The sequence below is a fragment of the Pleurodeles waltl genome, chromosome 4_2, assembly GCF_031143425.1.
Source record: "Pleurodeles waltl isolate 20211129_DDA chromosome 4_2, aPleWal1.hap1.20221129, whole genome shotgun sequence".
Classification (NCBI taxonomy): Eukaryota; Metazoa; Chordata; class Amphibia; order Caudata; family Salamandridae; genus Pleurodeles; species Pleurodeles waltl.
Genome location: NC_090443.1, coordinates 861,688,696 through 861,705,706, shown reverse-complemented (window position 1 = coordinate 861,705,706; position 17,011 = coordinate 861,688,696). Strand labels below are relative to the sequence as shown.

Here is a 17,011-nt window from a genome sequence, read left to right as displayed (position 1 = left end):
GAACAACAGTATCCAGTACTGGGCTTAGTCATTGCACCTTTTAAATGGGATATGCAGCCCCTAAATTGATCAGTATGCCTATTCATGTTAGTTTTCTCACCGATCTACTGGAGGCACTAAATAAAGCATTCATGGTGTAATGACATTCCTTTATTCCCAAAGGCACAAATGAAGCACACATATTTTGCTCTCAATAAGAAATGGTGGAACAAAAAGTAGCAAAAAACCCAGTGGTACTCCTGGTATAAGCATGTCAGACTAGATGAGGTGCTAACTAGCACCAGGCCAAAAGGCTTTAAAAAGCAGAGAAAACTGGAGGTCATATTTGGGGGTTCCATGACATTTTCTAAGGCCATAATAATGTTGTACCAACTCAGGCTCTATCTAACAGCAAACAAAACTCTGCCACAATGGCTTAATAGTATGAGGGCACAGCACTCATGGCAGTAGTCATACTGTATAGTAGATTTCTCCCATATTATCTGAAGGCACAATAGTGTATCAAGTATCTATCTCTAGGAAAGCTGCTTTACCATATTAAGACACAAGAATGGTAACCTTAATTAAATTACTGCCTCGTCTGGCCATGGATATCAACCTACTCATGCCAGAACTTCCATAGGAGCAGAGACAAGGTTCCAAGGGGAAAAAGCACCCCAAAGATTAAGAGTTAAGATCAGGAAACTGAACAAAGTGCACAAATTCAAATTAGCACATTCTATAACTTAAACGGAAAGTACATCTGGCACTTTAAAGTTTGTCAGCCTACAGGGCACAAGCTGTGTAGCAGGAAACCATACAAAGGAAAAGGAAGCAGCACACTTGAGAATCCATCACAACCACCTATGTCCTCAAGAGGCCAGACATGTTACACTCAGCTTTAACAGAGGCCCCAGATGCTAAGATGGGAAGAGGATAGTGAAGTGGTACTGAAACACTGAGCACAAAGTTTTACAGTCTAAGGGATATAAAGTGTTTTGCTGAGTTCTATTAACTGAGTCAGGGACAAAACACTAACAGGGGACGACCACTGCAGAAGTAAGCCAGGGTGCATTTAACCAGTGCCAAACTTTTTCATGAGAACAGTCCTCAAGACTGGGGTTTTGGAGGCCAGCTAAATATATTTGTTAGTCATTAAAAGGCACCAAGAGTTGGAAATCAGAAGGAACTGTTATTAGCTTAGCTACCTTTAAAGTATGAAAATGAGAACTGATAAGTTTAGTCAGTTTTTTTAACAAGATGTTTAATGGATGAGTTGGATAGTAAACCTAAAACGTGATTTTTCAAACATGGAAATTGTAGGCCAAAGTCATCAGTGCCAGCACTTTCACTTACAACTAAATAAAACATATTCAACAGAAGGATTATGTTACTTACCCTGAAAGCATCTGTTCGGGCCTTGTAGTGCTGTAGATTCACATGCCCTGCATACATCTGCCATCTAATGTTGGGTGCGGAGTGGTGCAAGTTGTTTTTCTCAGAAGAAGGGTTTTGAGTCATGTAGCCTGTAGGAGTTGCAGTTGACTCAAAAAGTGTACTGCTTGACCTACGTTAGCTTGTTGACGTGCTAGGACATCCACACAGTAGTGTTTTGTGAATGCGTCTGGTGTAAACCAAGTAGTTGCCTTGCAGATGTCAGCTATGGGAATGTTACCAAGGAAAGTCATAGTAGCACTCTTTTTTCTGGTAGGGTGAGCTCTGGGAGAAATGGGCAAAGGTCTCCTGACCTCAGCATAGCAACTCTATATGCACTTGACTATCCTTCTGGCTATGCCTGATTTGGATATGGAGTTGCCTTTGGTGGTGGAGAAAAAGCCACAAAGATTTGTAAGGTTGCGGGAAGAAGACAGGTAGTTCAATGAACTTGGTTTATGTGAAACTGAGAAACCACTTTGGGTAGAAATTTAGGTTTAGTGCGAAGGACTACTTTATCCCTATGAATCTGGAAGAAAGGCTCTTCCAAGGTTAGTGCCTGGAGCTTGCTAACATGCCTGAGTGAAGTGATGGCGACTAAGAAAGCCACTTTCCAGGACAGGAATTGAAGTTGACATAAATGGAGAGGTTCAAAAGGGAGACACAGGAGTCTGGTTAAGGTTCCACGATGGTTCAGGGGTACTCTAAGTGGAATTACACATTTAAGACCTTCCATGAAAGACTTAATGAGTAGGATTCTGAAAAAGGGGATTATACTGTCTGCTCTGTAGATATGCAGCTATAGCTGAAAAATGTAGTTGAACGGAAGTGTAGGCTAGATTTTCTTTTTGGAAGTGGAGCAAATAACAAACCCAGGTACTGTGTATTACAAGGATACAACCACTGATTTTTAATGATTGAGACTCATTCAAACCTTTAAAAAGGGATATTGCTACTTGTTTTGATCTTTTTTTATTCAGATACATATTATCTATTTTTCTACACTGGTGTGGAGTACTTTTTGTAGTGTTTCTGCTTTGTGACTGTATGAATTATTGCACAAATACTTTACACATTGCCTTCTAAGTTAAGCCTGCCTGCTCCGTGCCGAGCTGCCAAAGGATGAACACAGGATAATTTAGTTTGTGTGCGACTTACCCTGACTAGGACTGTGGTCCCTACTTGGACAGGGTGCATACCTCTGCCAAATAGAGACTCAATTTCTAACAGGCTCCCTTTAAACCTAGAGCGGTCAAAGTCACCTTGCTGTAGAAGAGGGATGACATCCTGAAGGGTAACCATGTGGAAGTGTTCTGAAAGAATGTATTTGTTGAGAGGCCCGAGGTCGAGAATGGGCCTGAGGGAACCGTCCTTTTTGGGAGTCAGGAAATATAGGGGATAAACCCCTGAACCTTGATGTGGTGGTGGAACAGGCTCATTGCTGCTTTGAGAAGAAGGGCCTGAACTTCTTGTTTGAGAAGTGTTAAGTACTCCTTAGATAGTCTGAGTGTGAGAAGGAATATTGAGCGGAGTTGAGTTCCAGACAATAACCATGTTGGATAATGGCAAGAAACCATTGGTCTGTGGTAATGGTGTCCCAGAAGGAACAAAACTGCTGAAGTCTTCGCCCGACAGGTGTTAAAAGATCAGGGGAAGGTGGAGGTAGTCACTGTTTGGAAGTGGAGGTGGAGCCACGTTGAGCGGTGCTGTTTCCCTCTCCATTTATGAGAAGCCTCTTGTGTAGGTGTACTGAGGCTATTCCGGATGTGAGGTAGATGCCTCTGAGGTGGACAACTTATATGAGCCGCTATACCCAGGGTGGCAAAAGGAAACCCTTTGTGAAGTGGTCTGAAGGGCACCAATGGGTCGATGTCCTTTTTTAGCATGACCAATGTGTCAACCTGTGGCCCAAAGAGATGCTAGTTATTAAAGGGCATGTTGGGCACTGCCTTCTGGACTTCAGGGTTGAAACTGCAACAAAGCCGCCAAGCATGCCGCCTCAAAAGGACACTGGTGTTGATGCTGTGTGCTGCGGCGTCAAGGGTGCACCTAATAGTTGTTCGAGATAGTCTGACCTTCTGAAACAATCTGTTGACCCCTTTATCGATGCTCCTCTGGAAGAAACCGCAAGGGTGCTTCCATTTCATCCCAATTGGTCAGGTCAGGTCATACCAGGCCCAAAAGGCCTGGGAGTTGGCTATCTGCCAATGTTTTGCAGCCTGGGCCGCTACCCTTTTCCCAGCGGCATTACTGCATTTACTCTCCTTCTCAGGGGGAGGAGAGTCCCCAGTGGCACAACTATTAGCCCGTTTATGGACTGTTGTTGACACAATGGATTTGGTGGTACCTGTGCACTGATGTAAAGACCACCTGTGCCCTCCTGTATCTGGAGCCTGCACTGACAAGCATCCGTTTTCTCCAGTATGGGCTCGACTTGAGATCGGCTCATTGAAGACTGGTCCGAGCCACTGGCTTCTGACTGTTTAAGCTCCGAGGCTTTCATAGGCTTGTGGCTGTCAGATCGGTCCAGAGGTCCAGATCGATACTGAAACAATCTCTTGATTCAAAGCTGTAGAGGTCGACGCCAACGAGGCAGCTTTGGCCTTTAGGGCCACATTCGGTGCCGAGCCAGTAGTCAGGGCAGGCTGAAGTAGATTTACAGTGTCAATCATGGCTGGATGGCAGTGGCGGACCAGTGATCTCAAGGACAGGCTGGAATGTATTTTTGGAGGATGTATGTGGGACAGCAGAGGCCACAGTACTCACATACTGAGCAGAGGTCACCCCGTGGCTTTCAATGTTGAATTAGATGTCCGATTCAAAGTTGTCCTGGATGGAAAGGGCTTCCTCCTCCTGAGCATGCCCCTCTCCAAGGATGGCCTGGGTGTTGTCTGCCGTTTTCTGGGTCATTTCCAGCCTACATGTGTGTTGGGCCCAAAGCGTCTTTTTGATAGGAACGACCTGCAAGCGTTGCAGTCGGCCTCGTAATGGTCAGGAGAAAGCCAGAGGTTGCTCACTAGGTGTTGGTCAGTGTGTGGGAACTTGGCTTTCCATCAGGGTATCATTCCCGTAGGTGCCAAAGCCACGTGTAAGGTAGGCCCGAGTAGCAAAGGGCGGTCCGTCAGTGTCAGAACCGATGGAACAATGAGAGAGCTAATATGGAAGAAGCACAGACCGTTGATAAAGGAAAGAAAAGGTTTGAACGTGCCTAACTGAAGAGAGCTGATAGACTTATGTGGAGGCACACACGTCCGAACCCGACGGTGGAGAGAAAACAATCTAAGAAAGGGGTCGATGCCCATGCACAGTATCACTGAGAGGAGTTACTCGATCTCGTAACTTTAAACACTTCTTCGAAGAAAAACAACTTTATCCAATCCGGATCCAACATTAGATGGAAGGAGTATGCAGAGCATGTGTACCTACAGCCACACTGGCCATTGAATATTTGGTTTTCTGGGTAACAAGTTTAAAAATATTATTTGTCAATTGTCATGCTACTCAGACCCATAAAGTCCCTATCTCAGCATCTTAAATATTGTGATAGCAGGAATCCCAAGGCAAAGCTGGTTGTTGTCTATACGTTAATGCACAGGGAAAAAAAAAAAACATGCAGACAATCAGATTCTCTAGTAGCCCTGTATATAGGTTAAACTGTAATGACAACAGGATTGCTCTGGGGTTCACAGTGACACACACACACAGGGCTTGGTGATTTACATTTTATTGTACTGAATATCTAGTTTGTGAACAGTGGTGGCCGCTGTGTAACTCAAAGGTTGTGGGTTGAGGAGGGGGGTGGGGGGTTAGGGGGGGTCGCCAGAGACAAGGTAAATATATATGTAAAAAAAAAAAAAAAAAACTTGTCTTGCCTCTGTCCCTGCCGCCTCGCGCTCCTCTTCACTACTTGGACACCAGCACAGGCTCCCCAGAAATCCTGGTGGTGCTTTCATACAAACCCTTGCATGAAAGCAGCGCCAGGATTGGTGTGAGAGACAGAGATTGCTGCTCAGACACAGCCCTGGGGTCTGCGCAGTTTCTCCAGCCTGGCTGTATACACAGCCAGGCTGGAGAAACCTAAGTGCACATGTGTACTTAGCCGGACTCAGACGTCCTGCCAAACACACATGCGCACTTAGATACACTCTCCCAGGCCCAGCCCGCCCCTCCTTGCTGGCTGTGCCAGAAGCAGACAAATAAAACGATCAGCCAGTCGGGGGACGCTCCATCGCCATTGCAAAGGAGGCCCCTCTACTTGACATTGGTGAATGAATTATAAACAAAAACATCAGTTAAATTTACAATGATAAGAAATGTGGTAAACTTTAAATGCAAGGATAACAAGGAAAATAAGAATCAATACATTACACTGAAAATCAAACTGGAAAGAAAACGCATACAAAAATCTGAGGCAAAGAAAGCTCAGAAGGACACAATACATGCTTGTGAAGTCAAATTATTTCTGAAACAGATTCACTGTCAACAACTGGAATAAACACACTGTCAACAGACTTCACCAATGAAGTGTGGCTAAGGCCTCTACTAAAGATTCAAGTGTAAATACCGAATAGTGTCTCAAAAAGTAATACACTGTAGAAAAAGCTATCCTTATCCATGCATGAGTGGTTACTCTGAAGTTTGAGTACAGTACATGTGAGATGCAATTATACATACTACGCAATGTTCTAAATATGATCAACATGCTAAATTAAAATCCAAAAACATACTTGTATTCTCCATATTTTAGACAGCTCATCTAAAGATAATTTACTGCCCAATAGTTCAATAATTCCTTTTATCCGATCACAGTACTGAGCTTGGTCTATGTTACCTATAGAAAAAGAAATTCAAAGTAGAGAGTCAGTTTCCTTGCAAGAACTATTAAAAAAGTAAATACAATCATGCAGTGCTTAAAGGTGAAATCGAGGGCAGGGGAATGGAGATGAAGAACCATAACTCAGATCAGGAACATTTAACAAAGGACACTGTATGTTATCACATTTAACATTGTGCACCTGGCATTTAGGTAATCTAATTGTACTTTCATAAACGAAGGTCAGGAGGAGAAACATTTTCCTTTTTAAACTTCAACTAGAGGACATTCAAGAAATATAGAAAGAGGAGAATGTAAATAAAACAGAAAAGAGAAACCAGAACCAAATCATTAAATTAGTAAATGAACCTGAATATGAATTAAAAGAGTAAGAGAAAACATGACAAGTGAATTACAAACAAGAACAGAATAAAACAAGCACAAGAAAAGTCAATAGGAGTGACTTTAACTTCTCTAAATATTGGTATGCATGTCTGTGGTCATGTGGGTGAATGAATGACAGTATAGTGAAAATGGAAGATGCCCTATGTGGTGAACAATTGTGTGCAATGAGAGGGTTCCTGCCCCAGAAATAGAGTATATGTTGTTTGTACCCTTTGAAGCAATGACCAAGCTCGATCTCTGAAATGTCACCACTCACTAAAGGAGAATTAGTGAGGTGACATACCATCGCTGTTTTCGCTGTTTTTTTTTAATGCTATACAACAGTTCAGCATGGTAAAGTCCCACTGTCTGCAGCTCTGAGCTTGTTGGACACACGTTTCGCAAACCCTAGTTTAAGAAAATAAGTCATGTAAATCAAACAAGCATTTCCAATGCAATGGGTCTTGCGTTTGCTCGATTTAGAGATATTAGCGTTGTAAACTCCTAACCAGACTTTTCTTGCCACAAACTGAAAATAAAACGTAATACAAATTTCACATAAGGGAGCCGATTTACAGTGCCACGTCATGAGCGTGAAGGTGACTAATCAGAATAAAAAGATCGGTCTGGCTTCGCCTTTGATTAGTAACAAAAAAAAAAATGAGCGCAATTGAGCTGTGTAAAACCTTGAATTTGCGAAGGAGCGCTCGGATAAACAATATTATTAAACTGGTAGTCATGAAAAATGCTCAATTACTGACCAGCGAAATCCTGCTGCGTATGAAAAAAAGAGAAAAAGTAGTCCAGACACCATACGGAAAACATGGAGACTCTTATGTTTTCAGTAGTTGGCCGGTGCTCTTGTGGAAGGCTAAACACCAGAAAAAGCATGACATATGCATGCCTTTCACTAATGAAATCAAGCGAATTTTAAAAGGCAAGCATTCAAACCTAAAAGATGACAAAAATATGAATGGGAGTAAATCAACTGGGGGTGAAAGGGCATACAGGGTAAAAAAAGAAAAAAGACAACACAACGGAAAGCATAGAATGGGAGGAAGAAGACTGGATAGAATGGGCAACAGGGAGGAGACAGAGGTGTAGACGTTAAAGAACGTGACTAGGAGGCAGAATGGTGAGATCATTCACAAGCTTCGCATCCTGCTGAAAAGAACGACAAATAAAACTGAACTACTAGAGGGACCTGGAATAATTAGACGACAAAATGCAGGCAAAACTAAGCCATGTCGAATACATTACTCAGGAGTAGGATAATTGAGACTCTATGCATATTTAGGGCTGTCCTATTGGTTTCTATTTTAATTAAAGACAAACTAAGACAGGATGATGCTGGGGTGCTTCACACAGTAACAAAAGAAAAGAAGAACGAATAGCAAGCAATAGTTATTGCAACTTGATTTCAGCAACAGGGATGGTGGGGTGAGGAGCAGGTCAGAAAGACTATTGTGCATGGGGGCAGACAAACTATTGCCCCCTTCTGGGAATGGTGCATGACCCTATGCCAGGGTGGACCATTACCACCGCCTTAATTGTTTTAATTATAATTTCCTGGGGGCTTGTGGGCTTTTGGCCCCATGGGGGCATACTGGGGGTAAACTCCCCTATCCACTCCTCTCCAAATATTTAGTCTGTCCATGGAATTGGATGGAGGGGGGGGGGGTGAGGGGAGAGTAAAGGCCCAAGGGAGTCCCCTCGGCAAAAAATAAATAATCCCAGGTGTCAGTGGTGAGGATTTCTGCTTTTGGAATCAACCTTCGATGGTCAGTGATCCCTTAGGGAGAGATACCTTTGGAAAGGAGATTATCCCTTTTTCAATAATACCTCCCCCATCAAAATGAGTGGTTGTGGCGCTCAAATACGCCTCAAAGCAATAATGCATTTGAAAGTCAAATGAGCTGAAGGGCTCATTTCAGTTTCAATTCCTATTGAATGACGTCAGTATGCCATGTGCACTGGTCACTATGAAGAAAAAATAAACGGTCCTCCAGCAACTGTGTTGCTGTAGGCCCGCTGCCCCAGTAGTCCAGCCTGAAAAGGGAGGGGAGAAAAAAAAAAAAATTATCCCTTTGATTCCAGGACCAAAGGGATTCCCTGCTACAACAGGCTCAACATGAACTCCCCATCAATAGCTCCCACACGAGTGCTCTTGGTGGGAAGGTCACTTCTACAGTGCCCAACGGTATGTGTCACTCGTCTGCATACATTTCATGCCCTACAAGAGGGCATGAAGGACGTCGCAGATTGGATGAGGCTCAGCCGCCTAAAGCTGAACTCTGACAAAACGGAAGTCCTCATCCTCGGCAACACCCCGTCCGCTTGGGACGACTCCTGGTGGCCCACGGCCCTCGGCACCGCACCGACCCCCGCAAACCACGCCCGCAACCTCGGCTTCATCTTGGACCCTCTTCTCACCATGACCAAGCAAGTCAACGCCGTGTCCTCCGCCTGCTTCCTCACCCTCCGCATGCTCCGCAAGATCTTCCGCTGGATCCCCGCCGACACTAGAAAAACCGTGACCCACGCCCTCGTCACGAGCCGCCTGGACTACGGCAACACCTTCTATGCTGGGACCACCGCCAAGCTCTAAAAACGCCTGCAACGTATTCAAAACGCCTCGGCCCGCCTCATCCTCGACGTACCCCGCAACAGCCACATCTCCGCACATCTGAGACACCTGCATTGGCTCCCAGTCAGCAAAAGGATCACCTTCCGACTTCTCACCCACGCACACAAAGCCCTCCACAACAAGGGACCGGATTACCTCAACCGTCGCCTCAGCTTCTACACCCCCACCCGTCTCCTCCGTTCCTCGGGCCTCGCGCTCACTGCCGTCCCTCGCATCCACGGCGGGTGGGAGGTCCTTCTCCTTCCTGGCAGCCAAGACCTGGAACTCCCTCCCCACCAGCCTCAGGACCACCCAGGACCACTCCGCATTCCGGAGACTCCTAAAAACCTGGCTCTTCGAGCAGCAGTAGCTCCCCCCCCTTTTCCCCTAGCGCCTTGAGACCCACACGGGTGAGTAGCGCGCTTTATAAATATTAATGATTTGATTTGATAGATGGTGGGCCCTCAGATCATGCATTATGAGAAAGAGCTTCAATGGTGCCCTGCAGAAGCAGCCTATATATAACACAGAGAAAGTTGGCACTACAGCCTGTTTTGTTGTCAAAATACCAATTTCTTCTTTCCATTATAGCAAATTAGAATCATGGAAAAAATACAACCTATTGTCACCTTTTCATATGGTAGGCATGGTTTTACGATCACAACAGAAAAGCACTGATGTTATACGTTCTTAATATCTTGATTGTTACTATGTAAGACTATGTACGACTCAAACAAGCAGTAGCAAGAGGTTTGTGTGGAGCTGCCGAGCCCCTCCAAAAACAAAAAACAAATGAATTAGGTCTTGTAGAGGGACGTTATAGTTAGGTTCAGATTTTACACACACAAGAACATAAAAATTCAACAGTTAAACTCATCTCAAAACACTAACTCATGCTCTAGGGTAACTATAACCTGCACCCCTGCCATCCACAGTTTTCTCATCAGTAATTTTATTACAAATGTTAGAGTTGTATTCCAAATTATGTCATACAAGATGTCATTACTGATGTAGTACGTGGGTAAACTGAAATGCACGGTGAGGTCACGAGTTGTACTTAACTCAGAGCCTGAGTTACAGTGTCTTGAGATAAGTATAACTGTTGAATTTCTATGGTTTTGTGCATGTAAAATCTGAATCTAACTATAACATCCCTGTAAGCGTTGGTTTTTTAAACAGAATTTCTAAGCTTTTTTTTATTTTTTTTTAACTTTAAGTAATATTAAATTAACTTACTTTAATCCAACCCTCATCAAGCATGGCACCGGTTGGCCACAGGGTCTGGTCTTTAAACAAGCACAGGAGACATCTCTTTTTTAAATAAATAAAAGAAAACAAATTGCTGGGATCCGCTGCGACTATGCAGTAAACATTCTTAAAAAAATGCTTGTGGCATCCTTGGGGACCCCAGCAGCAGGCTTGGGGGGGGGTCACAGAATTCCTACCCTGCCTCTTTTTCTTTATTTGTAACCTTTTTTGGGGGGGGGGGGGATTCAGCTGAGTCAGGGTCCCAAAATGGCTGCCAACACTTCCTGACTGACCTGCTGGCAGCCAATCAGATATCAGCATGGGACTGTCTGATCCTCATCTCTAGTTATCTATACTTTTGTAAAAACTTTAAATATCTCTGAAACTGCTAAACAGATTTACACCAAATGACGAAAAGCACGCTTTCTGGACCAACTTCTAGCTTTCTGCCAAATGTGGTGTGATTCCATCTAGCAGTTTGGGCTGCAGTCATGTTTAAAACCCCTGTGGGAAATTATATGTGGAAAAACGCATTTTGGAACCTCCGTGGACCCCACTCCCCTTTTTTCTTGGCCCGCTTAATGAACCACCATGAAAATTTCAAGACAGCAGTTGAGGTTAGCGGTGTACTAGTTTTGGAAATTTTGTGAAGATTCATCGAAAAGCACCAAAGTTATTAGCAAAACAAAGCCCGTAATAAATAAAACTACATATGTATGTATTTTTTTTAATTTATTTATTATTTTTAAGGGCACATTTGTCCAGTAGCCTTCACATTGAAGGGGACTTCTTTTACAGAGAAATCACACAGTGTGCACAAACAGAATCATTGCTTATAGTCACGGGAGCCAATGGCTGAAGTGCAAATGATCCATTGCCCCTTTCGGTAGGCTGGGGTGGGTGGAAACAAAAACTGAATTACCAGTGGAAAAAACGAATGGATGAAGCGGGCTGACAAAAAAAAAAAAAAAAGTATGTATAATATAGATTACATTACAGCAGAGTAGAAGGCACGCAGGCAGCACCAAGAAGGCATCTTCAAGCATGGTACTGGGGCGACTGATGCCTCAGAGAACTCTGCCTGAAGTATCATAATTGGGGGCCCTAATGTATCCATGAGGCCTACAGACACACCACAGGGAACCACAATGTTTCCAACAATGTACTGGTAGCATACTGGAAGTGCTCTAAAAGTTCCAGGGAAGTCAGTAATGGCACCGACATCTGAGCCAGGAAAGGTACTGGAGAGATCAAAAGGACTGAGGCAGGAACCTTGAGCAAGGGCTCTTCCACTAGAATGATACCCACCAGCTCTGGCCCAGAGGCTGGCTAAACCGCAGGTGGAAAACACTGAGGGGGACCAATCCAAGGGATGTAGCAACATCTGGGAGAGGAGTAGTTATTTTGTCTCTTCATGTGTTTCCTTTTTTACCCCCATTTGAAAGATTTTGAGCAAGGAGAAGAGCCCAGCGCTCATCATATGTGTACCATAATTTTTTTGTCTAAATCTCATTTGTCTTAGTATTCATGAGGCCGCACTTGGAGTTCTGTGGATGTCTGGAATAGAAATTTGTTCATGGCATGAGCAGAAGGCTTAAAGCCCATTTTTAAGCACTGTAAGAGCACATTTTGTGTGTGTGTGTGTGTGTGTGGGGGGGGGGGGAATCACTTACAGCAGCTCCAGATTCACATTGAAGAAAATGAAAAAAGGAAACTGACATCAGGGAACCAAGATGGCTCCACTGATGTCATATCCATAATGCAACTAGCACTGAGATGGAACCAGTATCACCTACCAGTAAAGGAGAGCTATTGAACAAGCTGCTTACTTTTGGTCAGCTCTTTCTGGTGGATAATCTATCTAACCACACATTTGTCACCCTAAAACACGCTCTAGGTACCAGAATGAAAGTAGAAACATTTCTCCAGCAGAACTCCTGTGTGCAGCTAGTGCTGCCACATGGCTCTCCACTGGCTCTAAACCACACTAAAAGTGACAAAGAGGAGCCGCATATTAGCACCATTGCTTTGTGCTGTCAGTTTTTTGTCTTTTTTTTTTAAACATTTCCAAGCCATCAGATGGAGATCATGAACAATTCTTGGTACTAGTGTGCCGACTCTTTACATAGGACCTTTTCAGATGTTAAAAAGAGGCCTGTCCACAAAACAGGAGTCACAAAGACAATGAGAAATCTACAGGTGAACTATCCACCAGAAAGGGGGTCACTGAAGGTGTTCTGTTCTGAATAATTTCTCACCTTCAGACAGACACAAAACCACTACCTGCCTACATGGAGGATATGTGGAATTCACAGAGACCAAAAAGAGACATGTAGGACCGAGTAAACAAGTTGCCCTTCTCAACTGACCTTTCTATCAAGGGAGTACTGTTTTGTGAAAGTATGCAATTATGCCCTGTCACAGCCAAGCAGATGTCAAAGACAGGGACTCCATGAACCATTGTGGACATTGCATCCTTAGCCCGGATAGGATGAACTCTCAGACCTTCCATGGGCTGATGTTTGGGTACTGTGCAGCAGATCTTGATGCACTGGTCTATGCAACTCAACACAGTTCTCTTCTGCACAGCCTTCCCTTTCTTTGGCCCAGAGAAAAAGGGTGATCATCCACACACTAATTTTTCTTGGCACAATCACTACAAAGGTTTAATGCCCTTTTGGGATCTAGCCAATGGAGCTTCTTCTCCACTTTTGAGGGGTGAAAAAGAGGAAACCAATGCTGATAAAGCGATGAACTGCCCAACGGGAAAGGGAATCTGGACTTAGGGCAAACATGTCACACGAATCCTTAACACCAACTTGTCTAGGAAAAGGTGGTGTAGGCACTTGCACTGAAAGTACCTGGAGTTTACTCATGAGACGTGCTGGCATAACTACAATGAGGTAGATAGGCTTCAAAGTCAGGAAACAACTATGCATCATCTTGAAGGGCGTTCACATGAGAAACATCAACACCAAATTAAGGTTGCACGTCGGTATAATGGTTTGGGAGAGAACATGTGTCAAAAGATTCCATTGCAGTGCCTGCATGTGCCACCTAGTGCACCTGACAGTGAAGATGCAGGAAGTTAAAAGGTCAAAATGCGTCAGAACTGCTCTCACTAAGAACCAGGACCAAGGCTGAACGTCGGCTTCATAGCTAAAGTCTCCTGGACTCGTCAAGATGCCAGTAAGGCCCCGAACTGCACTGTGTCCTGGATAGCTCCAATTAATTGAACCCTGTGCAGAGGAGTCAGTTGCAACTTTGTCTCACTGATAGAGAATCCCAATAATGTCAGGCAGTTCACTATCGTCTGGAGCTGGTCTACGACTGACTGAGCCGAGACAGTTTTCAACAGTCAGTCTTTGAAGGTGAAAACTGGTAAACCTAACCTTCGTAGGTGGGCAGCCACCACTGCTATCCCTTTCATAAACACCAGAGGTGCACTAATTAGGCAAAAGGGAGCAAAGCAAGTGGAAAACCCTCCTGGTGTAAAATTCAACTGCAGTTAAGGTCTGAGGAACTGCTTCAAGGATATATGAAACTATGCGTTCTGCATGTCCAAGGACAGCATCCCGCCGCCCCAGTCCAGGGCAGGCAAGATCTGGGTCAGCATTAGCATATGAATTTGTTCTTCCGCAAGTAGGCATTCTGAGGCCAACTGGCCAAAATAAGCCTGATCCCCCTCCTTCCTCAGCATATGGAAATAGCGAGACTAACAAATCTCACCTCTTTCTGATTACAGTATCTTCTCCATAGCCCCCATGAGGAGCGGCACCGCAGAATGGACAGGTGCTCTTCTGCAATTGGCTCTGATGTGGGGGTAATATTCGGTGGGGTAAAAAGAAAAAGCAGGGCACAGCCGTACTGAAGGATTTGTAAGACTCATCTGTCTGATGTAATGGATCACCACAGGGGGAGGAAGTAATGGATCCTGCCCCCCCACCTGAAAGACATGCATAACTAAGGGCGGACTAAAGCACTTTGGTTGCTGTTGCACCTGACAGGGTCAGACCTATTAAAGAACATATCCATGAGGGAGGCCTGTATTTCACCAGAAAACCCTGGGGAGCCCACCCATGTGTATCGACAAAGTAAAACTCTGGTGCCAACTCCCTTCACCAGGCAATCAGTAGTTTCAAGGTCAGTGTTGATCACTTTTTTTGGCTGTGTCTTATCTATGATGAATTGCCTGATGCAAAGCAGATGGCCATGTGTATAGTGACCAAGAAAGCAGACATTAGTAAGCGACTGCAATACCAGGCTGGCAGAGAAAAACACACACTTGCCAAAAGTCTCAATACTCTTGGCCTCCCTATCAGGAGGAATTGTGGGGAATGAACTGGGGTTCACTTAACTGACAGAGGCCGGAACCAAAAGGCTCTCTGGTGTATGATGCATGGTAATAAAATGTGGATCACCAAGACCCGGTCTGTGACTCATGGCCACCTACCTATGTACCAGTGGGCAGGGACAGGACTTTGACCAAGTGACTATCAAGGTATCTTTGAGGGCTTCGTTAAAAGGTGCAAGGGTTTAGAAGTATCTGGAGCAGGTTGTAATATTTCTGTCAGAATGTTAGTTTTGGTCGACTAAATTGAGCTATAAATCCAGAACCTCAGGTGCCATTCAGACCACCACAGCAAAGGCGGCACTTTCTTTTTCTTAATGGCCCAAGTGGCAAGTCAAGCCCTGCCTTGGAAGGGGTGCTGCAGAAGAGGTGTTAAGCCTACTGCAAATCCATGTAGAAATCATCATCTGTGTAGTTAAGTGGGAGAACGCCATCCCCCATCACCATCATCCCCACAATACTGGGATGACTCTTTTGAATCGGAGCCAAAAAGATAATGCTAGCATGTGTACTCTGTTAGAAGCACCAGTTGAGACTCAGGATGTGTGACGACTGGTTGGACTTTTATAATCTTAGCAAGACATCAGTCAAGATTGAGCCTAAAGTCAGTTATTTGTCCTACATTAGGATGAGGATCAGATCCTCTTGTGGTGCAGCTGGCATTTTCTTAAAACCTGTATGATTTTAAGCAGTCAGTCGCTACAGAGGATAGATCTGCCAGGGGAAACCCAACTGGCCCAAAGTCATTTCAAATGGAACTGGAAGTGCATCAAACATATGCAGAATGGCCTAATTAAAGACTTCAATCTGCTGCGGTGGTGCAGACGGGCCAAAAAACCCTTGGAGCACTGATCAGTTGAGTAATCGGCTATGTAATCGGAGACCTCAAGAGTGAACACCTCATACCATGACAATTTTGTGCCTTCACTTTAGGTTCACAGTAGTAAGATGGGGTGGAGTCATCTTCCACTTTTTTATGTTTACATTTGGACTTAAATTCAGACTTATTAGAGGAACTGGGAGTGCAAAGCTGACTGACTGAACGGCCTCGGGAGCAGAACTGAACCCACACCAACAACTTCTAGCAAGATTTGATGAACTCTGCAACTTCTTGTGTTAGATGGCATACAGCTATGCTTCACAGTCCTGGTTCACCTTCGGGTGCATGGGGGCACATTTACCACAAGACTGAGTCGTGGCTTGAGCCCATACAGGAAAGACACCTTGTGCTCATCTGTGACCGACATCTGTTTTCTGAGGTTGCAGCATGGTTTGAAACCTGTAGTTCGTGTGGGGACACTGTTCCCTAAAACATTGAAATTCACTTTTAGAAGTTGCTGGAAGGCCAACAAAATTGGTAGTGATGCTCCAAATCCATGTTGGAGGGCGAGATAAAATAGAAATAGACATCAGCATGCATGGGTGATGTTTACATGTGGCTCTGCTCCATCAGCCCTGGGGCAAAAAGAGACAACTTATAGTTTCACAGTGCTACCGAAAGGTACTTTGGAGCACTGCTGAAGAAAAGTCTCTGGATATAGTTGAGCACCTGGGGAATCTTCTGAGGTGAGGATTCTGCAGGCAAAAATATCTATCCTAAGCAAAATTTCTGGATCAAATTTGGTGCCTAGCAATATTCAAAAGGTGAAGAATCTGCAGGGAGAACTAGCCATCAGATGAAACACACAATTAGAAACCAAAGAAAAACAATGCAGGTGAAATAAAGAAGGGTAAGAACAAAGAACATATGTGGAAATAAACAAGTATGAAATCACTGAAGTCAAACAAAATGGTAGCATACCAATGTAAAGTAAATGACTCACCTTCTAAAGCTATCGACAGAACAGAATTTTCGACAAGCCAGTCTAATAACCGGTCTGTATCAATTGCATTCTTCACAGACTTCGATAAAGTGCTGTCTTCTATTAATTTAGTAACCTAACAAAAATACATTTCATTGTTTCAATGTTTTACAATAATCAACTTCAATACATCAAAGCAGATAAGTTGTTCCATATGCCATATCCATTTTACCCTACAATATGCCTCTACTATTGCTAACATGCAGTGAAGCATATGCCTTTTTATTAAAAGTTTAAAACATTTTATGATGTAAAAGACATCAAAACTACATGCAACGGAGTTCAAATGGGCAAATCCATATACTACAAAGAAA

General features: G+C 44.0%; 1 protein-coding gene across 2 annotated transcripts in view; it reads right to left on the bottom strand.

The window, feature by feature from the left end:
* The window catches only part of USP24 (ubiquitin specific peptidase 24), a 1,409,949-nt gene that overhangs the window by 1,254,371 nt on the left and 138,567 nt on the right, over positions 1-17,011 (bottom strand). For both annotated transcript variants that reach the window (XM_069232604.1, XM_069232603.1), the window contains exons 11-12: positions 16,659-16,773; positions 6,141-6,244 (exon numbers count right to left, since the gene is read on the bottom strand). In XM_069232604.1, coding sequence (XP_069088705.1) covers positions 6,141-6,244; positions 16,659-16,773 — 219 coding nt within the window. The remainder of the gene's footprint in view (positions 1-6,140; positions 6,245-16,658; positions 16,774-17,011) is intronic.